Raw genomic sequence first — 23,795 nt, 5'->3', positions numbered from 1 at the left:
GAGCTTTAGTGCTTAAATCGTTTGATATGAGTGTTAGGAATATAATTCTAACGATTGGGTTGACAATATATAAATCATATAGCAATGCTGTACCTGTTTCTTTAAATCATACTGTAAAATGTGTTTGGTTGCTGTTTCCTCAATCGGCTATAAGAGGGAGCCAGAATGACTGTTAGCTCTCTGTTTGTTAGATGCTGGGCTAATCTGATCTGAGTGTTTTAGAAGCTGGCTGTTAGAAAGTGCCGTGAGCTATTGTAAGTTTTGCAACTGCTAGCAAACTTTGTGTACCGGACTGATTGTATGATTATGGACTATGTTATTTGGATTATCCCTTAACTGAAAGACATTGATGACTGACTGTCTTATCCGTGTATGACTTGGACTGTTTGATGGACTCTGATACCTCTATTTCCACGAAAGTAAAAACCTACTTAAACTGCAGTGTCTCTGTATGCTGGTTGTGTGTTCTCCAGCAACACTCTCACAACGCTTCTCTGAATATACTCGCTCTCCCAAAGGGGAACTTACTTAACAATGAGTACTCCAAGGTCCTTGATGGAGTGAGAGTCGTCTACAAGGTTGTATGCGCCTAGCCTGTATTTGGTGTTCTGATTTTTTTTTTAACAGTGTATAGGACAGAGCATTTGTTGGTTGAGATTTGGAGTTCCTACTTTTTTGACCATTCAGACACAAACTCAAGGTCGCTTTGAAGGGCAGTAGCATTGTTGGTGGTGTTGCCCCTCTATTTTGGAATTGATGCCTTCTAAAAACCAGATTGGCCCCCGCATTATAGTCATTCCAAATATGAAAACTGTTCCCAAAGGCATGAGAGGACTGAGGTGTGATAGTCTCATTTATTACTCATTCTTGTTTTGTCTATTTTGCTTTTATACCACTATTATTTGCATTTTATAGATTTATGAGTGTAAGCTGCCGAGAATGTGTGTAGGTTATGACAGCATACCATTACATTAAATCAGGGGTGTCCAACCTTGGCAATTTTAATACCTGTGGACTTCAACTCCCAGAATTCCCCAGCCATGATGGCTGGCTGGGGAATTCCACAGGTCTTAAAAGTTGCCAAGGTTGGACACCCCCGTATTAAATAAATGTTTATGCTCTGGGCTTTAAAATCTGAAAAGAAAAATGCAAAAATACAAGTGGGAAAAGAGAAGAGGAGAAAATAGACTTGACTCCAGTTTTTAAAGTTATACTATAATCAAGAGATGGAAAGTTTCAGCAACACAACAAAGTGGATTTGAACACATCTTGACACTGCATTTGATTAAATGTTCATTTTCACCATTATGCAAAGAAAGATGGTGGCTTATTTCCTTTGCACTTTGCAGTTCACCATTGAGATGTTTTGCATTTGAGCCGACGCAACTATTAGTAGCTTATTCCATAAACCTTGTGTCACCTGGTCCAAAATGTGTGAAGCCCATCAGGCAGTGATTTTATAGCTTTGCAAAAGGAGTGAAGGGGGGAAGGGTGCGTGTGGTTTCTCAGTGGGTGACGAAAATGCCCATGTCTGCTGTTTACTCACTGAAACACGCTTGAGCAATCGTAGCTGAGGTTCTCCACCCATTTCTGAGTTGCTGAAAACAGTGCAGTACTGGTATGAAATTGTCTCTCCGTTCTGATGATCCTCCTCCTGCTCCTGTTCTTTCTGTCCTTAGTCATTATAGACCCCTGATCTTAAAACAAAACAAAACATAGAGACATAGAATCATAGTGCTGGGAAGGACCTTGAAGGTCTTCTAGTCCAACCCTCCTGCTTAAGGCAGAAGTAAGTCCACCCATCTTCACCCAGCTATCTATGGATTTCTGGGAGTTGAAGTCCACCCATCTTAATGTGGCCAAGATTGAGAATCACTGTTGACATTTTTGCCCATGAGACAATAACAGTAGCAGTAGCAATAGCACTTAGACTTATATACCGCTTCATAGTGCTTTTACAGCCCTCTCTAAGCGGTTTACAGAATCAGCCTGTTGCCCCCAACAATCTGGGTCCTCATTTTACCCACCTCGGAAGGATGGAAGGATGAGTCAACCTTGAGCCTGGTGACATTCGATCTGCCAAACTGCTGGTAGCCGGTGATCAGCAGAAGTAGCCTGCAGTATTGCACTCTAACCACTGTGAAGGACTATAAATTCCTAGGCATAACCAAAGCCCCCCTGGCTTTAACAAAAGAAAACAAAACAATTTAAAATACAGTAATAATAGTCTGTTCTAAATCTGTTCATATGTACAAAGTCCGGATTTGCACAATGTCCTGAACCACAAACCTGCCAATTACTTTTAGAGAAGGCTGTCGTGCATATCTAGTCCAAGCGATTATTTAATGGTTCTGCATGTTGTGAAAACCCACAAATTGCTTAATTGGATGAAGCATTGTTTCATGTTAAAAGGTGAAATGCAAACTCACAACCAAAAGGTTTCCAGGAAGGCGAACTAAAAAAATATCTTCCTTATTCTGTACATCAAAGCAGAAGTCTCGGGTTCAAGGCTGGGACTTCAAATGATACAGCATTCGGGATGAATTTGCACAACTAAATAAACACCCTACCTGTATTAAGAAGATGCAATTGCTGATTGGTGTAAAATGCTTTGCCTTTTGAAAACACTATGATAGTTTCCAAATAGGATGACAGCTGGTTTTTTCACAGTATGATGGATCGCAATATAGCCGGTCCATTTTCCTGTAAACTAACCGGTTTTGAGAATGTTGCTTAATATTGTTAAAGTTGAACAGTACTATGCTGTTTGTCATATCCACCTGTAGAAGTGGAACAGATATTGGCCAAAAGTGCCTCTCTCTACATTCACCCTGGAACAGTGGTGGGTTTCAAAAAATTTTGGAACCTCTTCTGTAGGTGTGGCCTGCTTTCCGGGTCCACTGGTGGAACCTCTTCTAACCGGTTCGGTAGATTTGACGAACCAGTTCTACCAAATAGGTGCGAACTGGTAGGAACCCACCTCTGCCCTGGAAGCACCATAGAGCAGGGGTGTCAAACTCGTTTTCATTGAGGGCCGCATCAGGGTTGTGTTTGACCCTGGGGGGTTGGGGTGGGCGTGGCAAAGGTGGGCATGGCCAACTCGACATCACTCGTGTCAGGGGCACCTTGGTGGCCCGAGTCTCTGCCAGCAAAAACGGGCTCCCAATTTTCGGCTGGGACGGTCTCCTGCAACCCTCTGCCAGCAAAAATGGAGCTTGGGAGGGCTGTGCACTGCCCTCCTGAGCTCCGTTTTTTGCTAGCAGAGGCACTACAGGCCGGTCCTTCACTGTTTTCAGGGCCTCCCCGCAGGCCAGATCTAAGCATCCCACGGGCTGGATCTAGTCCCCGTGCCTTGAGTTTGACACCCCTGCCATAGAGTAATCTGCAATAAATTGCAGAATTAAGGAGGAAGTTTCTAGGGGATTGATCACCCAACTAAATGGTCCCATAGGTTACAACGGATCAGATATTCCAAAACAATTAAGAACCTCTGTGCTCCCTGCCTACCCAAAATTGGCAAAGATGAAAAGTGTATTATTATTTTTATGCAGGTCTTGTTCTAGTTCTTTTGCAATGATTCTTGAAAATAAGATTGATTTCATTTTGAGTTCCATTGTCTTTGGGTTTGGTGCTCACTTCCCAGAAAGTCTACCTAGAATAATTTTTAAGATTACTGCAGTGTTTATTTATTTAGAGCAGGGGTTCCCAACCTCCAGTCCGTGGATCAGCACTGTTCCGCGGCATGCCAGCAACCAGTCCACGCAAATAAGCGAAGCCCCACCCAGAAAGCAGTCAGCACGCAAAACCACGCCCCCTCCACTCCGCTGAAAAACCTCTCTCCACGGAACCGATCCTGCTGATTTAGAATATGGCAAAAAGAATGTGAAAAAGTACATCAGAGTTACATTCTCAGTGAGCAAATATGAGACTATTTATTCTATTTATAAATTCAAAGGTAAACTATTTATATAGTCAAACCATGATGGAGTTGGCTACGGAAAATCTCTGGGGTTTCCCTAATATGCACTCAAAAGTCCCTGTTGCACAATACACTGCACTATCTGCTTTGAAGCAGCACAGCTACATTTTCAAAGAGAAGAGCTTTCCCCATTTATGGAGGAGGCTAGCACACCTGCCATGTTGAGTACAGGTAATGGTCCTTGACTTACAACAGTTCAATAATAATTGTTGAAAGTTACAACAGCACTGAAAAAAGGTGACTTATTATGACCATTTTTTCACAGGTCTGAACTTGGCTGCATCCCCATAATCATGGGATCAAAATTCAGGTGCTTGGCCACTGGTTCATATTTATGACCATTGCTATGTCCCAAGGTCATATAGTGTGACCTTTTAACAAGCAAAGTCAATGGGGAAGCCAGACGCACTTAACAACTGGGTTAATAACTTATCAGCTGCAGTGATTCACTTAACAACTGTGGCAAGAAAGGTTGAAAATGGGGCAAAACTCAGTTAACAAATGTCTCGCTTAACAACACAAACTTTGGGCTCCATTGTGGTCGCACATCGAGGACTACCTGTATTAATTCTATCTCCAGTACTGGAAGTTAATTGTTTGTTGCGGTGATCTACCTCTTTGCTTTACTTCTCTCTTTCCTTTTTTACTGATAGTAATACAGGTGGTCCTCAACTTACAACAATTCATTTAGTGACCATTCAAAGTTAGAACGATACTGAAAAAAGGAACTTACGATTGTTTTTCACACTTATGACCATTGCAGCATCCCCAGGGTCATGTGATCAAATTTCAGAGACTTGGCAGTTGGCATATATTTATGACGTTCGCACTGTCCTGGGGTCATGTGATTACCATTTGAGCTGTGGTGGCGCAGTGGTTAGAATGCAGTAGTGCAGGCTAAATCTGCCGCCTGCCAGCAGTTCAATTCTCACTGGGTCAAGGTTGACTCAGCCTTCCATCCTTCCGAGGTCAGTAAAATGAGGACCCAGATTGTTGGGGGAAATAGGCTGACTCTGTAAACTTCTTGGAGAGGACTGTAAAAGCACCATGAACAAGGGGTATATAAGTCTAAGCGCCATTGCTTTTTGTAACCTTCCCAGTCAGATTCTGGCAAGCAAAGTCGGTGGAAGCCATATTCCCTTAAAGTCTCCATGATTCACTTAAGTACTGCAGTGATTTGCTCAGCAACTATAGCAAAAAGGTCATAAAATGAGGCGCAACTCACTTAACAACTGCCTCGCTTAGCAACAGAAATGTCGGGCTCATTTGGGGTTGTAAGTCAAAGACGACTTGTAAATCTGCAATAAAATAGTCATGGTGTAACTCTGGTATATAGTTGCATAATGATTGTCTTGTTCATTGCTTTATTGGCATGTACACATATAACCTTCCACATCAATAAAATGCCGTGCACCAAATGCATATTTGCAGTCTCTGCTTGGTTGCAATTTCAAAGAGAACCTTGACGCAATCCCTAATGATATGTCAGGTATGAAAAATCAGGTCCACACACGAAGATCCAATTAAACTGATTTATTGCTAATCATACCTCAGCACAGACGGTTTTTGAACTAACAGCTCCTGCCTCAGGAGTGTCAAACTCAAGGCCCGGGGGCTGGATCCAGCCCACGGGATGCTTAGATCTGGCCTGCAGGGCCGTCCTGGAAACAGCGAAGGACCAGCCTGCGGTGCCTCTACCAGCAAAAACGGAGCTTGGGAGGGCTGTGTGTGGCCTTCCCAAGCTCTGGCAGAAAACGGATCTCTGGAGTCCGTTTTCGCTGGCAGAGCACTCAGGCCACCACAGGCATCCCTGACATGAGTGATGTCGAGCTGGCCACGCTCATCCCGACCCCCCAAGGCAGGGGTGGGTTTCAACCGGTTCGCGGCGGTCCCTGCGAACCGGTTGGTCGGCAAACCCGGAAGTAAGTAACTTCCGGGAACGGCGAAGGGCCCAGCCGCCCGCCCGCGCTCCTCACCCGGTTTTGACGAGTTCTGCGCTTCCACGCATGCGCAGGACGCATACAGCACCTGTGCGATCCTCCAGGAGCAGCTGGAGCATCACACAGACACTAGTACGCATGCGTGCACTGCGCGCGTGCACGAGGACGCCGCCAGCCCCGTTCCAACCGAACCGGTTGGAACGGGGCGAGAAACCCACCCCTGCCCCAAGGTCAACCCTGATGCAGCTCTCAATGAAATTGAGTTTGATGTCCCTGTCCTGCCTGGAGTTAGATAAGAGTCCATGGAAATTCAAGGAGGTTGGACTTAATCTACTTGTGACTACCTAGGGATTCTAGGCTGATTCCTCTTTTAACTCTGCCCCCACCCACCAATTCTGCCACTCCTTCTCTTACACCACCCTCCGCTTCAACTCTCAATAATCAATATCATTTTGATTCTTCCCGCAGGAGCTTCCACGGCGAGATGGCCTGGATGTATCAATTTCCAGCCTGGTGGATTTGTCTTCATCGGCCACCGCAGCTACACTGAAGCGTCCCACAAGTCTCAGCCGCCACGCCAGTGCAGCAGGATTCCCTCTGTCCCCTGCTATTCCCAGAGGTCTTGCCAAAGGTCACAAACCCCACAGTACCTATAGTCCCAATGAACTCGGCGAAGGGAGCCTAGCAGAAGCAGAGGACATTACACAACTGCTCGCTGACGTGGCTTGTTTTGCAGAGCGCCTGGAGAAGCTGAAGGATGTTGTATTGCAGGAGGGTGAGTAATATTGCACGCGCATGTACAATAACCATGAGTTAGGGATTGAGCTCATGACTTGACACTCCATGTCTGAGAGCAGCTGCTATAACTTTCAGTTAATTCCCATTTTGCTTCCCCCCCAACGCATACATTTTGTTGTCAATTCACCCAACAGCCTTGTCTACATTGGTATCTCCAATTTGCTGCCCGAATTCCCCACATTCGCAACAGAAAGTGCCTCTATTTTTATTTATTTGTATCCAGCCTTTATTATTTTTAGAAATAACTCAAGGCGGTGAACATACCTAAATAACCCTTCCTATTTTCCTCACAACAATAACTCTGTCAGGTGAATTGGCTTAGACAGAGAGAATGAGTGGCCCAAAGTCTCCTGGTGATTGGCCCAAAGTCACTCAGCTGGCTTTCATGCCCAAGTCTAGAACTTTCAGTCTCCTGGTGATTGGCCCAAAGTCACCCAGCTGACTTTTATGTCTAAAGTGGGACTAGAACTGATTGGCCCAAAATCACTCAGCCGCTTTCAGGCCTAATATATGCATCACATTCATCATACAGAATATGCATCATATTCTATACAAATGGAGAGTTTAAGCAAGCATGCCAGGGGTGGGTTTCTCGCCCCGTTCCAACCGGTTCGGTTGGAACGATGCCGGCGTCGTCCTTGCGCATGCGTGCAGCGCGTGCGTGCACGCGTGTGACGCACGCATGCATACTAGCGTCTGTACGATGCTCCAGCTGTTCCTGGAGGATTGCGCAGGCGCTGTATGCGTCCTGCGCATGCGTGGAAGCGCAGAACTCGTCAAAACTGGGTAAGGAGTGGGCGCGGGCGCGCAGGTGGGCCCTTCGCCGTTCCCGGAAGTTACTTACTTCCGGGTTCGCCGACCAACCGGTTCGCAGGGACCACCGCGAACCGATTGAAACCGATTGAAGCATGCATAAGTAGATAATTCTATAGACTTATCTATAATTATTGCAATAACTTGACAAGTATTCTGCAGATATCTCCACTTTGCAAGTAGGAGTCAAAGAGTTTTTCCCTTGCCTAAACTATTTCTAAGGCACTTGTAGCAGAGCGCAAGACTTTACGCTCTATTTTTACAAGCAATCATTGAGTGCAGAGTGCAGAGCATCTACAGTACCTTATAAAAATTCTGCCTTTCATTTCGGGGTAGAAGACCCAGGAATATCGCTTCACGAGGAAAAGCCTTTATGATGGATGACATCAGCTGATTTCACAATGGTTTGCTTAGCCATCCTCCCAAATCAGTTGACATGTCAAAGCAGGCAGAAGGATGGGAAAATGCCATTTCCTGCCTTTTCTGCCTTTTCATTTGTCTGCCTTTCCTGTTTACGGGACGCCGTGACAGCTGGCAGCGCCCTGATAAATCTTCCATGGGTGCACCAGCGCACAGACTTCGGTTATTCTGTCCTTCTCTCCTTAGACTTTGTGGAGACAGATTCTAGGCTGAAAGGATGATAGCCAAACACTGCCAAAGGGAAGGGAGTGGCGAGGAGCAGAGCCATGGATTAGGCTAATTAAATTAACCCTAGCCAACCATATTATGCAAACCAGCTGTAGGCCTTAGTCTAATATCCATTTACCCAGTTTGGGGTGTTTCAAACCACCTTCTTTCCATTCAATTCAAACATGCACTTCCTCAGAGTTGTACGGATGGAGGAGTGCAAAATGCTTTTGCAAGTTTAAAGCACAAGCAGGATGTGCCGTAGAACTCTCCCCTCCTTACCCTACCATCCCTGGGATACTCTTTTAAAATTGCATTTTTAAAAATACGTTTTGTTTCTTACAATGAGGAGGATGGGGAGAGGAGAGGAAGGGTGGGGGTAGAGTAGAAGGAAGGAGGGAGGGTTGGGGTTTAACATAGACTTAAAACCTGAAATATTCCTGTTGGGGATTTTACCAGAAACTTATAATAAAGAAAAATGTACATTTGATTATTCATCTTATAACAGCAGCTAGGATGGTATTTGCACAAAATTGGAAAAGCCAAGAGATTCCTACAGAGGAGAATGCGATTAGGAAAATATTAGAATATGCAGAAATGAACAGATTAACACTGGCAATTAAAGAGAAAGAACAAACTGATTATTACACTATATGAGAAACATTTTATCGATAGTTAAAGAAGAAACATAAAAATTAGAAGTAAAATTAACTATGTTAAAATGCATTAATTAGAGCTAACATAACTAATAGAGTTAAATAAATTAAGAAGAAGATTGTTATAATATCAAACATGCAAGATATCGGCATTAAATTGGAATAGATAAATAATGAACATGATTGTAAAACTTAACTGTTGTTGCACAAAATATTTGTATCCATATGACACACTGTTTAATATACTGTTTGTATCAAGATAAAAAACTTTTTTTAAAAAGGAGGGAAGGAGGGAGGGAGGGAGGGAGGATAACCAGAAGTCTTACAATTCCTACCCATCTCAGCCTATAAGGCCATCATCAGGATATTGTGGGAGGTTTACTCCAAAATATTGGGTGAACACTAAAACAAAAGTAAAGGTAATCCTCAGCTTATGATCATAATTGAGATCAGACTTTCTGTTACAAAGCAAAGTGAGTTGTGCCTGATTTTATGACTTTTTCGTAAAAACGAATCGTTGTAGTTGTGAAGTTTAAAAAAGTGGCGCATGCCCATAGTGCAAAAAAGAAGGAATATAAAGTTGGACTATTTGACCAAGGAGAAACTATTTATTTGATATTTCTGGTGATTCCTAATGATTTTTTTTTTTTTTGCCGAACCAGAATAGAATAGTTGACAGTTTCTGGATTGAGTATAGATAAAAGTGACAAAATAAAAATATATTGTTTAATTTGTAAGTTTAAAAGAGGATGAAAAGCTATTATATTAGTTTATGCTTGGTTTGATGAAGCGTAGAAGCCACTTCTTTACTATTGTATTTGTTGTCTTTTTCTTTTATCTTCCACTTTATTCTTTTTCTTCTTTTTCTGCCTCTTTTGAACTTTCCTTTTTTCTTCTCGTTCATTTTTTAATTAGTTTTTACAGGTAGTCCCCTATCTATGATTGTAATGGAGTTTACCCATTAGGGTCATAAGCTGTGTTGGTGGCAAAATCACAGGAAGGACTTGAATTTTGTGGTGGTCATTAAGTGAATCACCGTGGTTGTTAAGTGAATCCACAGTTAAGTGAACGTTGTGGCTGTTAAGCAAATTCACTTTCTGTAATGGGCATTCCAGTTTGGCTCAGCCTTCCATCCTTCCGAGGTGGGTAAAATGAGGACCCAGATTGTTGGGGGTTAATAGGCTGATTCTGTAAACTGCTTAGAGAGGGCTGTAAAGCACTGTGAAGCGCTATATAAGTCTAAGTGCTATTGCTATTTTTTTTGCTGGAAACCAGAAGTAAATACCAGTTTCTAGTAAACAAACAAACAAACATTCTAACTTGGCTAACAGGACCATGGGACATTGCAAAGCGCTGTAAATGAGGCCAGTTGCTGAGTGCCCCAAACATGACCATGGGCGATGGGTGGCCATCAGAACTTTGAATCTGGGTCATAAGTAGTTTTTTGAGGGTGTGTCATAACTTCATACAGTCACTAAGCAATTGATCGTAAGCCGAGGACTACATGTACTATGTTTATTTAAAACATCAATAAAAATACTTTAAAAAAAAGAATTATATCTAGAAGGCTACCAAGAACCAGTGCAGCTCTCCCTAATAGTCTTCTAAGGCAGTGGTCTCCAACCTTAGCAACTTTAAGACTTGTGGACTTCAAGTCCCAGAGTTCCTCAGCCAGCAAAGCTGGCTGAGGAACTCTGGAAATTGAAGTCCACAGGTCTTAAAGTTGCTAAGGTTGGAGACCACTGTTCTAAGGGATGACTAAGGTGCATCCATGGACATTATTAGCTGCACTGCTGTATTCTGGAACAGTTGCAGCTTTCAGGAGGTCTTCAAGGGTAGCCCCATGTACCGTACTAGAAATCCAACTGGGAGATAACCCAGGCAGGAGTGACTATTTAGAGGACTCTCGGTTCAGAAACACGTGCAACTAGCATACAAGATGGAGTTCTGCAAAGGGGCTGCTGGACACAGCTGCCACCTGCTGTTCAAGGAGAGTTGTGAGTTCAAGTCACAGGCTGTCAGTGGGGCAAGGCAGCCCCAGTCAGAACTAAAGTTGGAAATTCTCTGGATCTGTAACTTAAGCATAAACTCAAGCAGTTCTTGCTCGCGTTGAGTTGAAATCTATTCTTCCCCATCTAGAACCAATCCAGTTTTCAGACGATAATAGAGCACTGACAAAGCATCCCTGGGCCAGCCAGAGACAGCGGTGAACAATTGAGTATCATCAGGATATTGATAATACTTAATCTCATGCTGAAGGATAAACTCATCCTGTGGCCCTTGAATACTAAAAAGAGAATGGAGCTCTGAAAATGAGCTCCAAAAAGCAGAAGGCTGGACTTCTCTCCCCATAGGAAGAATGGAACTGGTGCTGGAGAAAGGAGAATTTCTATTGTGTTGTCTCCAAGTACTGCAACATCCACTATCTAGTGTTGTTTGTCTTTCTTATCGACAATTGTTTTATTATGGTTTGTCGCACGATCAGCTATATGTTTAGATTGAATTTAGCAGTTTTGTACACCTATTTACTCCTTTCCAAGGACCTGGGATAGAAACATGTTGTTTGATGGAGTTAAAGGTACTATGGCAGGATGTAAGCTGTTCTAAGTAAAGCTGCCTGTTGCAATTGACTGATGGATATTTTGTCAATGCCGATGGTGTTCAACGGGTGCTCCAGATTTTTGGGCTTGCAGCCAGGGCACCTACGATTATTGGTACCATCTTGGCTTTCTTTTGCCATAGTTGTTCTGCTTCTATTTGTAGGTCTTTGTATTTTGTGATTTTTTTTTCTCTAGTTCTTTCTCTTTTATTCTGCTCTCCCTCCCACCCCCCAGGTTCTGTAGCATCCATTATCCAGACTTATTTGCTTTTCATATCGACAGTTGCTTTATTATTACAGTTAGTTGTGCAGTCAGCCAGATGTTTTATCAAAACCCTGGGGCTTCTCTGAGGTTGTTGTTGTTTTTCCTTTTGCAGACGGCCCAGAATCTCGACGATCACTTGCCCACGAGTGTCTTGGAGAAGCCTTAAGAATTCTTCGGCAAATCATTAGCAAGTACCCACTGCTCAACACTTTGGAGACCTTGACTGCAGCCGGGACCCTCATCTCCAGGGTCAAAGGTCAGTGACGGGATGCTCTTACCAGGAACTTTGCTTGCTCCTGATTTGATCTCAGAATGAGCTTCATAGGAGTGTGATCTTTAAAGCATGGCTAGTGTTTTTCAAACTTGACAACTTTAAGATGTATGGATTTCAACTCCCAGAATTCCCCTGCCAGCTGAAATCTACACATCTTAAGGTGGAGAAGTTGGAAAAAACACTTAATTTCAGTATCCCACTCTCTTTGCTTTAGGGCACCTAGAGAAGGCAAGTAACATTATCTGTGTCATGATGTCATCAGTGGTGGGTTGCTCCCAGTTCAGCCCAATTTGGCCGAATCGGTAGTAGTGGTGGCGGGAGGCTCCGCCCACCCGTCCAGATGCTTCTGCACATGCGCAGAAGCTTCTGTGCATACACAGAAGTGTCATGTGTGCCCGAACCAGTAGTGAAAAAATTGGCAACCCACCACTAGATGTCATTCTGTAAATGATGTGAATTGTGTAATCTGCACATGATTGGTGCAAATTACGCTATTTGTGTCATCTGTCCATGAAGGTCAGGATGCTCACAGTATCAACATGGCCTACTTCAGATAACCTGTGAGCCCAGGATTATGAGTAGATGTAGGCTTCCCATCTGTCCTGAGCTATATGTGGCTTGTTTGGTTTTGATTTAATATAATGTGTGAATCCAGTTGTTCTTGCTTATAAACCACAGCTTGTGGCCTAGTGTGTATACAGATGCAATAAATTATGGCCTATTTAACAAGTCATTAAATGTTAGCACATTTCACATTTTGTGAACCAAATTAATAACTTCTGGAATAAATACACATTTATTCCAGAAGTTATAGTATTATAGTGTGTGTACTGTAGACTGTTGAGTACAGATGTTAGCAAAAAAAAATAATTTTAATATATTTTTTTATTTTTGAATAAACACAAACAGACAAAACACAACGAACACCACAAAAATATCTTCTATTACAAATTGTAAAAAGTGTGTCAATTGGTTAAAAGAGCTTTCATGCATCCCGTCCACAATCATCACCTACAATTCATATCAAATTATATATTTTAAATCAAATATATTTATATATATTACTATCATCATACCTCAATCTTCATAAGACTATAATTGTTTTTATGTCCCTTTATATAAAATATTCCAAAATTTAACGCAAACCCACATGATGACATTCCATTATCTATTTTCAATATCATCCAGCAACATTACATCTTTATAACACTTTCTAAATAAAAATTAATTATGTTTAATAACAAAGTTTCTAAACCTCCTTTCTTAATCACTGTTTACAATTTATATCCAATTTCCCTTTTATCATGTCAATACAAATATTACATTATTATCAGTATCAATCATTTATTTAACAATATCTGTTATCATTTCATTTTTTGGGGGGGGTCTTAGTTTAACTAAATTTAACTTAACTCTTTTTTAATATTATAAGCTTTCATACATAACAGAGTTTCTAAACTCCCTTTCATGATCACCATTTAGAATCTATACCAAATTTCCTCTTATCAAACCAATACATATGTGTACATTGTTATCATTATCAATTATTTATCTAACTATATCTATTATTACTTCATTTTTAACATAATGCTCTAATTTTAACTAGATTTGACTAATATTTTGTTAGTTTTCATATCTCAACCTGTGTCTTTCCAGTAATAGGGCAGTCTTATGTCTTTTGCCATTTGTGGGATTAGTCTTCTGGTTATTTCCTTAATCATATTTGTGTGGATTTCTCTTCGCAACTTGTTGCTTTTTACATATCTTGTAAAATCTTGAGACCCTCCATCAGCTTCTTTAATCAGCTTATCTTTGGTTATCAGTAGTGCTTTTGTCAAAGTTTCTCTCCTTGAATCCATCAATTCTTCTCTTTTTTCTTCTTCTGTACCTTGAAATCTGGGGTAGAGCTCTTTTCCATCTATCTTCCCTTTCCATGTTCCACTCTTTCCATCTCCAACCACTCTCAGTTCACCGTCAGTATCCACAATTATCTTGCCTCTTTGTTCATTTCTCCCCTGGGTTTTTAGGACTCTAACCTCCACTTTTTCCATTTGCTGGATATCTTCAACTCTTCCATCAAATTTCACTGCATTACAATCTATATTTTCCAATCTCTTCTCAATTCTCTCTGTTGTTTCTAATAATTTTTGAATTTCAAACATAATCTGTTGTAATGTTATGGTTTCCTTTTGGTGCTGTGCCATTTTTCCAACTAGTAAATGCTGCCACTCTAGTTTCAAAACAAGGTTTTGTTTTCACTTCTCTTCAGCTGCCAAAGAAGCATCCACAGAACATCTACATAAACAACCCATGCTCTTCTCCTTATCTCTTCGGTAAACAAGCTGAAACCTTTGAAGTACAAAGTCAAAATGATCAAAGAGGAAAAAGAGTTCCAGGACTCAACCTCCAACCTCCAAGTTGCAGTGCAACTTCTTTTCCCTCTGATATTACTACCCTCTTTATATTCCTTTTATATCTTCTTTTATTCCAGGCTTAAAAGAAACAAAATTCTTAAATGAAGCAAAATAAAGAGAAAAAAACCATCCAAACCGATATTATAAAAATAAAGAAAAAGATTTAATCCATAGGTAAAAAAAAGAAATAGAAAAAGAAAAACCAATACTTTCACTTTAAAAAGTAGGAAATACTTGCAAAACTTCCATCAATAAAAGAAAATGAAAAAAAAAGGATAACACACTGTCCAATATAGCTTAATTTCACCGCTTATTTTCTTTTCTTTGCAAGTTTAATTTAGCTTTGATTTTTTGGGGGGCAGTCTCTTTTATAACAATAACATTTCCACACCAGATGGACACACTTTCTCTTTCCGCTTTCCTCCCATTGCGGAGCTGTCCCAACTTAAGCAGCTTTTGGCTGCGCTTTTGTAGCCGGCAAAAAGAGATTCTCTTGGATCAATCAGGTACTTTGCGATGTCCCTGAGATCAACATGTCGTACTCTTCCCTGTCACCATCTCTTCGGGATGGTTTAGGTCCAAAAGGACCGGCCAGCGGCAAAAAAATCGACTGCGATCTCGGAGCTCCGAGATTGCACGGCATACTGTTCCGACGCCAGCTACTGTCTCCCAAGCAAAATTTTGTTTGGTCTGCATTTTAATTCACTCTTCTTGGACAGTACATTTATTTTTATGCAGGTAGTCCTCAACTTATGTGTACAACTAGGCCCAAAATTTCCATTGCTAAGTAAGGCAGTTGTTAAGTGAGCCATACCCAATTTTACCACCTTATATGCCATGATTGTTAAGCGAAATCAGTACAGTTAAGTGAATCATGCGGTCATTAAGCGAACTCTGCCTTCCCCCATTGACTTTGCTAGTCAGAAGCTCCTGAAAAGGTTGCAAATGACAATCAAGGACCCCAGGATACTTCAACCATCATAAATACCAATGGTGGGTTTCCATTTTTTTTACTACCAGTTCGCTTGCTTGTAACTATTCTTTGCCCATGTATTAAGGGGTTGAAGCTGAAGTAGTCATTGATAGGTAGGATGTTGTAGCAGACAATTCTGTGTACTATGCTTAGGTCAGACCGTAGACAGCGTAGTTCCAGGTTCTCCAAGTCCAACATTTTGAGCCTGGTGGCGTAAGGGATTCTATTGTGAGCAGAGGAGGAGAGTACTCTTGTTGTGAAATACTTCTGGATCCGCTCAATTGTATTAATGTCTGATAAACAGTGTGGATTCCAGGCAGAAGATCTTGGTCCTTTAAGACTCATGGACTTTAACTCCCAGAATTCCCCAGCCACCTATACTTCAATTTGTGGAGTTGAAATCCAGAAGTCTTGAAATGGCCAAAGTTGAACACTCCTGCTCTAAACGACTCTGTGAATTGCCAAAATAATTCTTTACTATGGCACATACGAGTATTTACAGAGGTGAGACACTTTCATTTTTCATCCTGGGCCTCACCTTTCTTCATAATATCTTGGCATCAGAGGAATTGACTTTTTTGTGCTCTGAATCATATCAGCGTAGCTGAGGAGGAAGTGGTAGGCAGAGAATGGCAGCTTCTGTAGCTCCGCAGAACCAAAATGTTTGCTTTCTGTTGCTGGCTTGGTTTCCTGTCTCCTGAACAGTTTAACCACAAAAATAAGAGAAGCTTCATGTGCATGACATCTGCCATAGTGATCTTTGGAGAAAGAAAAACCCTAGGCAATTGAGTGATAGTGTATCCCCCCTGCCCCAAGCAAATATTAAAGTGGATTTCAGTTTCACAGGGATTATGAGTGATGGGTCAGTGTCAAAGAATGACTCGTGCAAGGATGGTTCTGTCCCAGGATCCTTTTCTACGACCAAAATATTGGTTTTGCGTAAATTCTTTAGTGTGATGTAATTGTTGCCACAGATTCCTCCATAAAGCTAATAGCAATAGCACTTAGACTTATATACCACTTCACAGTGCTTTTACAGCCCTTTCTAAGCGGTTTACATAGTCAGCCTATTGCCCCAACAATCTGTGTCCTCATTTTACCCACCTCGGAAGGATGGAAGACTGAGTCAACCTTGAGCCGGTGGGACCTGTTCTGTAGGGAGAAGGAGGCAGGCAGGAACTGAGGATTTTTGGAACTGTTATGGTTGCTTGTAACTGACACGCACCTCTTTTCAGACCTGCAGTTTCTGCCTCTTTTCACTCGGGCCAAACAAATAGTGTTTACTTATATACCGCTTCATAGTGCTTTACAGCCTCTCTCTAAGCGATTTACAGATTCAGCCTATTGCCCCCAACAATCTGGGTCCTCATTTTACCCACCTGGGAAGGATGGAAGGCTGAGTCAACCTTGAGCCGGTGGGACTTGAATTGCCAAACTGCTGGCAATCAGCAGTCAGCAGAAGTAGCCTGCGGTATTGCACTCTTAAGCACTGCGCCACCACGGCTCTTAATCCTCGACTTATGACCCCAATCGGGACCTGAATTCCCATTTCTAATCAAGATGGTGGTTAAGTATGGCACCTGATTTTATGACTTTTTTTTTTGCTACCGATGTTAAGTGATTCACTATAATTTTTAAGTGAATATGCAGTCATTAAGCAAATCTGGTTTCCCCTATTGACTTTGATTGTTAGAAGCTTGTTGGAAAGGTTGCAAATAACCATAAGTTATACTGCAACCATCATAACTACATGGTGGTTGTCAGGCACCCCAATTTTGATCATGTGCCCTTGGGGATGTTGCGACAATTGTTTCTCCCCTCCAGCATTCCCCTCTTCTACTTCCCTTCCCCCTCAGACATCTCCCCCTCCCTCCATCTCCCCCTCCTTACATTCCCCTCTCGCTCCCTCTTTACTTCTCCCTCCTCTTTCCCTCTTCTCCTCACTTTGGTGTATCCCTACAATTAATCTATTCAATTTGTTTTTTAGAAAATAAAAGAGAAAAAGAAAAAAAAAGGAAAACGAGCCGCAGTATACAAGTGAATTCTTATTGTTCTAAGAATTGAAACTGTAATTCCACCCTCCACCCTCCCCCCTATAATCCCCCCTCCCTAACCCCCTTACGGCTTCGCAGGTCCCATACCCGGCATAGTTCTTTAACAAGCACTTGAGTATAATAAAGCCAGCTAACTTTAAAATTAAAAAAAATAAAAGAAAGGCCAAAAAAAAAAGGAATAGTAAAAAATAGAAAAGAAAAAAAAACACACACACACAAAAAGAAAAGAAAAACAAGAAGGGTCAATAAACCCACTACATTAACACAGCTTCCCATCATCTGTAAATCTTAAACAATGTAGCTCATTCCAAATTTCGGTTATTTTACTACTTGCAGGGTTTCAAACTGTATTAGAGCCAGGTAAGTTAATCAATTAGGATTCCCCAACTAAAAGTCTCATTGCTTTATCTATCTATTCAGACCTTTAATTTATCTCTTTTTTATCCGAATATCCAAACCTTTCTATAAAACCATTAAACTCAAGTACTTCTTTCATTTTTCATTTCCAACACCTCCCTTTCTATCCTTACCCACCTCCACATGTAAATTTTTTACCTTCCACCCTGCCTTTATCCATATCCACATATATATTTTATCCGCGTCCATTGCTCCTCACATATTTACTCCACCTTCCTGGAGACTCTCCGACCAATCTTTCTTGACCTTATATTGAAATAGCAACTCAAACAAACATCAGCTTGCATTCTAGCCCCAAGTAGTCTAATTAAGCTTTCGCTACCCTTCCCTCTCCCACGCGCCTCCCAACTCCGTTCGTCCCAGACCACAACTCAAAAAGATCGCAATCTCCGCTCTCCTCGCCTAGGAAAATAATTCATGCGCAGTTTGAGTTAGAGTTCAAACAAATCTTATATACAATATGTGTCCACAATCAGCAACGCTTCTTTCAGTCTCCATGTCTCATCATCGATATACAACTTTTCCATTTTATCCCAGGCAGAAATCATAAAGTTTTAAAAACATCGCTAAGTCTTTATTCTTTACTCTTCTGCCCTTCCGGAAGAGGAAAGCAACACCCTCCGCCTTGTAGCCACGTGTCTCGCTGCTTGTCTTCTCCTTCTCCTTGTCTCTCTCCAGGTCCGGATGAGTCAGGAAGTCCCGCCTTCAGGGTCTTGTAGTAAAATTCTCGGGCTTCACAGACAGAATTAATGCGGTGGTTTTGGTTGCCAAATGTAACTGTAATGCCAGCTGGGACTTCCCATTTGTATGGAATCTGAGAATTTCTGAGTTCTTCGGTTAAGAAAGTGTACTCTCTCCTTGTTCTTAATATTTGAGATGGTATCTCTTTAAAAACAATCAAGTCCTGTCCATCAATTCTCAACCTCTTGTTGTAAAGCCTCTGTATTATCACATTTCTGGATTCCCTTGTGGTAAAGTATATAATTATGTCCCTCGGAAGCTGTCGCTGTTTTGCTACCCACGAATTCTGGCGGTAAATTTTTTGAATCTGCCAATCAAAGTTAAGTCCCGGACTTCCCACCAAGCGGCTAAGAGCCTCAAAGAAGATCTGTTTCAAATTCTCCTGTTGGTTTTCACGCAGTCCTCTAACTCTTATTGCGAAGGCAGTCTTATTATAATTTATCATGACAAGTTGTTTTTGAGCATTTTCAATTTCCTGTTGTAATGTTTGAATTTTGGATATCAAATTAAGGTTAGTTTCTTCCAAAAGTTCCAATTTGTCCTCCGTTTCAGCAATATAATCTGTCATGACTGTCATTACTCCGATCATATCCTCCTTTGCCTGAGCAATTTTAGCATCAAATTGATCATATAAATCCGATATCAGTTGATTAATTTCCTGTCTGAAATCATTAAGCGTTTTGAGAAGAAATTCTTGTGTTAACAAATCTCCCGTGGAGGGTGTAGGAGGCAGGGGTAGCGGCTTCATAGCAGTTTTTTGAGATATGTTATTAAGGAAGCGCTTCTGCTTAGATTTGGGAGCCATTCCAGAATAAAAATAAAAGACAAGCAATCAAGCAAGCCAAGAATCAAAGTCTCTGCTCCCCTCAGTTAATCTTTTAACAATTAATACGGAGAAGCCTTCAGGAGGGTAGGGCTGACTAAGTACGTCACATCAAACACAAAAGCTATAAGATCGCCATCTTGTGACGCAGCTAAAAAAAGGGAGCCTTTTGCGAAGTTGAAGCTGGTATTTTAGATAGTAATGAAAGAAATTCCTCAGGAATGGTCCCCACCCGGATTAATTTTTAAATAGCTTAGCTTTGTCCGGGGGGGGGGGGGGGGCAATCTGCCTAGGGCTGCAAAAAGGGCAGCTGCGGAAAACTGGCCGGAGTAAAGGCTCAGCTAATGTTGAACCTCTTCTCCATTCACAGCAAAAAAAAGCTATGAATTACAAAGAGATCCTAACGACTGACCTTCTCCCTGCCCCTTTCTGCCAGAAAGGGGAGATATCTATAGATCTTATAAGATATACAAACCAGAATCCTGACAGGAGCTTCGTTGAGCTCCCGACGGCGGCAGGCTCCTCCCCCCGAAGCCGGGATGTTGCGACAATTGTTAAGTGCAAGAACCAGTCATAAGTCAATGTTTTCAGTGCTTTTGTGACTGCTCATCGTTAACATTTTTATTGGGCTGTAAGATAAAATAAGACACAAAATACAAAAGTAGATAGAAAACATGGGAGAGGAAGAACAGTGGGGAAGGATTAGGAAAAAGAAAACGAAGCACTGACTTCTGACTTTCGCTGTTGCCGTAAAACAAGACATTAACATCAAATCACAACTTTTTTGGTTTTTTTCATAATAATATAAATTAGCCATTTCTATACGGATCCATCAGTCTAATCGGTAAAACCCAAAATCAAAGTTTCACTCTTTTACACCCCAAGCCCAAAGTTCAGAAGCGGTCTCCGTGTGGAAACAATAGTATTTATATTCTTTTCTTTAATCAAAATAATCAATTTTGCCATTTCAGCCAACTCCATCAGCTTCTACAACCATTCGTCCGTGGTAGGAATCGAAGTGTTCTTCCATTTTTCTTCCTAAAATAGTCTTGATGCTGTCAACATATATAATAACAAAGTTCCAGTGCTTTTATAACTTCTACTGGCCACTAAATGAATGGTTGTAAATCAAGGACCACTTATAATTCTGCATCACTACAGTTCCCATGTGATACCGTGTTTCCCCGAAAATAAGCCCCTTTTGACCCTCGAAATAAACACTTGGCCTTATTTTCAGGGTGGTCTTACTATTTTTGAGGTGCAGGAGGTGGTGAGCGTGGTTACCTCATGGCTGCTGCTGTGTTGTAATGTTTTTAGGAGAGGGCTTATTTTAGTGCATGCACTCAAAAGCCCGATTGGGCTTATTATCCAGGGAGGTCTTATTTTTGGGGAAACAGGGTAGAATTTGAATGACAGATTCAAAAGCCTGTTAGGGTTGTTGCTTTGCAAAATGAAAGAACAAGAGGAAAGCTATAATTATTCTTCTAAATGATTCTCCCCCCCTCCCCCCCCACGGAAGATGATTTTATTGCATTGCCGTGAAGTGCTGCCTTGCTCCTTTTCCTTTCCACCCCCAGCCCCCACATGGGCAGCCTTGGAAAACACACAGAAATGTACAGTCTTATTGGGCTACAGCTCTACAGTTGCACTGTGTATCCTGTAGGATGCCTTTTAGGATTGATGAGTTGGGAAGAATGTCAAGGTTTCCTTTTCCATCTGCATTTTTTTAGGCTTCCACTATGAGTCTAACCACGAAGCTGAAAAACGTGAATTTGAGAAAGCCGTGGAGATGATTGCAGTCTCCTTCAGTAGCACGTAAGCAAAAGGCAATTTTAACAGAATTTAGAAGCACGTCATCATAAAATTAGACAGGGGTGGGCTTCAAAATTTTTAGCAAGGGGTTCTCTGCTCAGTTGCTGCCTAGGCGTGGACGTAGCCATGGTGAGCATGGCCTAGTCCAGGGGTCAGCAATCTGTGGCTCTGGAGCTGCATGTGGCTCTTTCATCCCTCTGCTGCGGCTCCCTATCGCCGGTCAGCTCCACAATTGATACGGCTTTCAGTTAGGACATGTAGAGGAAAAAGGATGCCGCGCTAGGAGGAAACTCTATGGTGGAGGGAACCAGATTTCCAGTCAGCTCCAGAATTGAATGGGGGTGGTGGTGTTCTGTTAGGACCTTTGTGGCTCTTTGAGTGTTTAAGGTTGCTGATCCCTGGCCTAGTCGGCCTCCTGTACCATGGCGGTGGGTGGGTGGGTGGTGTTTTTGTCCTCCCCAGGCTCTGCCTTCCTGAACTTCTGGTAGGCCTGTTTTTCGTCCTCCCTGAGTCTCTGCAGGCGCCCTGCACTTTACCTGCATCCAAAACTGGCCGTGTGGGGACTCCTGGGAAGAGAGGGGTAGACGGGGCTAGCCAGGAGTGGGATTTGGCACCTTCTTACTCTTATGATTCTAAAACAGGCGTTTCCAAACTTGGTAACTTTAACCCAAAGGTGCTTTTTTTAAAACTCAACTGGACTTTTCTTGTTTTTCTTTGAAGATGTTTCGCTTCTCATCCAAGAAGCTTCTTCAGCTGGAAGCTTCTTGGATGAGAAACAAAATGTCTTCAAAGAAAAACCAGAAAGTCCAGTTGTCTTTTGAAAAAGCACCTTTGGGACAACCATGGTCTGGATGACTGAGAATCTCCATAGACATTTGATAATGTTAAGATTGGTGGACTTCAACTCCCAGAATTGAAGTCCACTAATCTTTAAGTTGCGAAGTTTGAAGTCCTCTGTTCTAAAAGAAAGAACACTTAAGTTTGAGTTTTTTTCTTTTCCTTGAAAAGAAATATTTTAAACATTAATGTTCCATTTCACTACTCTAAATTATGTTTGTACATATTTGCAGTAAGAAAATGTGCTTGGTGAGAGTTAAAATAGTAATGCCATGGGTCTCAGATGCTGATTTTTGCATGCACTGCTATGGTGCAATTCCAAGTAACATTTTCTTAATGACTATTTGAGTTACAATGCTGAATAGAAAATAATTCTGATGTAGGATGTTGGACTAGAAGAACTCTAAGCTGATAAATGGGACTGCATTTCCTATCATCCCCCCCGCAATCATTAGCCATTTATGATAGGGGATGATGGGAGTTGCAGTTTCAAACAGTTAAAGAGCGGAGCAAGTGTTGTTTGTGCAATCAACACTGGCAAGCAAAAATGTCACTATTAATCTCTTTTTGAGGCTCAGTGATGGTTTTAGCTGCTGCTACTAACTTGCTAGTTATTTCCTAGTATATCAACCTTTTTCCTGTTTTGTTTTCTTCCCCATTCCAGTGTCTCTGAGTTCCTCATGGGAGAGGTGGACAGTAGTACCATCCTTTCGATTCCTCTTTCTGATCTAAATCAGGTGAGCCCTTCAGTTCATTGCCCAGAGGGACACAGTCCTGTTTTGACTGAGTAAACAGCGGGTTTAATCTCTGGTACTTCAGAAGAAATGGATCCTGAGCTGAGAAAAACATATTTTTTTCTTTGTATCCTAATTCCAAATGATTCTTAGGACCTAAGAAACACCAAATATTTTGGTTCTAAAACATGATGGGGCAGCTGGGCCCTCTCTAGGCATCTGTTGTGCAACCACCTCCAGAGGTTGTATAGGCTCCAACACTGGAGGTTTTTAAAAAGAGATTGGACGACCAAATGGTATAGGGCCGTGATGGCAAACCTATGGCACGCGTGCCACAGGTGGCACCCGGAGCCTTCTCGTCGGGCACGCAAGCCATTGCCCAGCTTAGCTCCACCGCGCATGCATACACGCCTTCCACCGGCCACCTAATTTTTTGGGTCTCTGCCACACATCCCCCTGTGCCCCTTTTTTGGCTTCAGGGAGGCCTGCAAGGCCCAATATGGGGCGCAGTGGGGGAGCGCCCCCCTTCCCCCGTGGCACATTTTTTGTCCCAAGAGGCTTCAGGGAGGCCTGCTGGGCCCAAAATGGGAAGTAGGAGGTTGCACACATGCGTGGGGGTGGGGGAGTGTGAATGTTGTTGTGCGTGTATGCCAGTGGTGGGATACGACCGGTACGCCCCGGTACAGGCGTACCGGTGCCTGCTGGGAGCACCAGGTACCTTTCTGGTACGGTGCTCTGGAAGGCCCACCCACCCGCCCGCCCTCCTTACCTGAGCCGATCAGGGCTTACGCACACGGAGCGTACGGCGCCTGCGCAATGCTCTGCCAAACAGCTGGAGCATCACGGGCGGTAAGTACACATATGCGCGTTGCACACATGCTGCGTACATGCATGTGGTGGACGCCCGACAGAACCCACCACTGGTGCATGCCCAGAAGGACAGGGAGCATTGCATTATGGGTGTGGGCACGCACATGCATGCACACGCGCAATTTCGGCACGTGAGAACAAAAAAAGTTAGCCATCACTGGTCTAGGGT

The 23,795-nt window shown here is 42.3% G+C and overlaps 1 protein-coding gene across 3 annotated transcripts in view; it reads left to right on the top strand.

The window, feature by feature from the left end:
• Positions 1-23,795, top strand: part of ARHGAP45 (Rho GTPase activating protein 45) — a 72,712-nt gene that overhangs the window by 15,963 nt on the left and 32,954 nt on the right. For all 3 annotated transcript variants that reach the window (XM_087702493.1, XM_087702497.1, XM_087702487.1), the window contains exons 2-5: positions 6,388-6,694; positions 11,790-11,933; positions 21,104-21,188; positions 22,687-22,759. In XM_087702493.1, the coding sequence (XP_087558619.1) occupies positions 6,388-6,694; positions 11,790-11,933; positions 21,104-21,188; positions 22,687-22,759 (609 nt within the window). The remainder of the gene's footprint in view (positions 1-6,387; positions 6,695-11,789; positions 11,934-21,103; positions 21,189-22,686; positions 22,760-23,795) is intronic.

Source organism: Thamnophis sirtalis, unplaced genomic scaffold (genome assembly GCF_051295495.1).
Source record: "Thamnophis sirtalis isolate CommonGarterSnake01/CBP01778 unplaced genomic scaffold, rThaSir2_p1.2 scaffold_1, whole genome shotgun sequence".
In the NCBI taxonomy this organism is placed as follows: Eukaryota; Metazoa; Chordata; class Lepidosauria; order Squamata; family Natricidae; genus Thamnophis; species Thamnophis sirtalis.
Note: the sequence above shows the minus strand (reverse complement) of the source record. Positions and strands in the feature narration are given on the sequence as shown.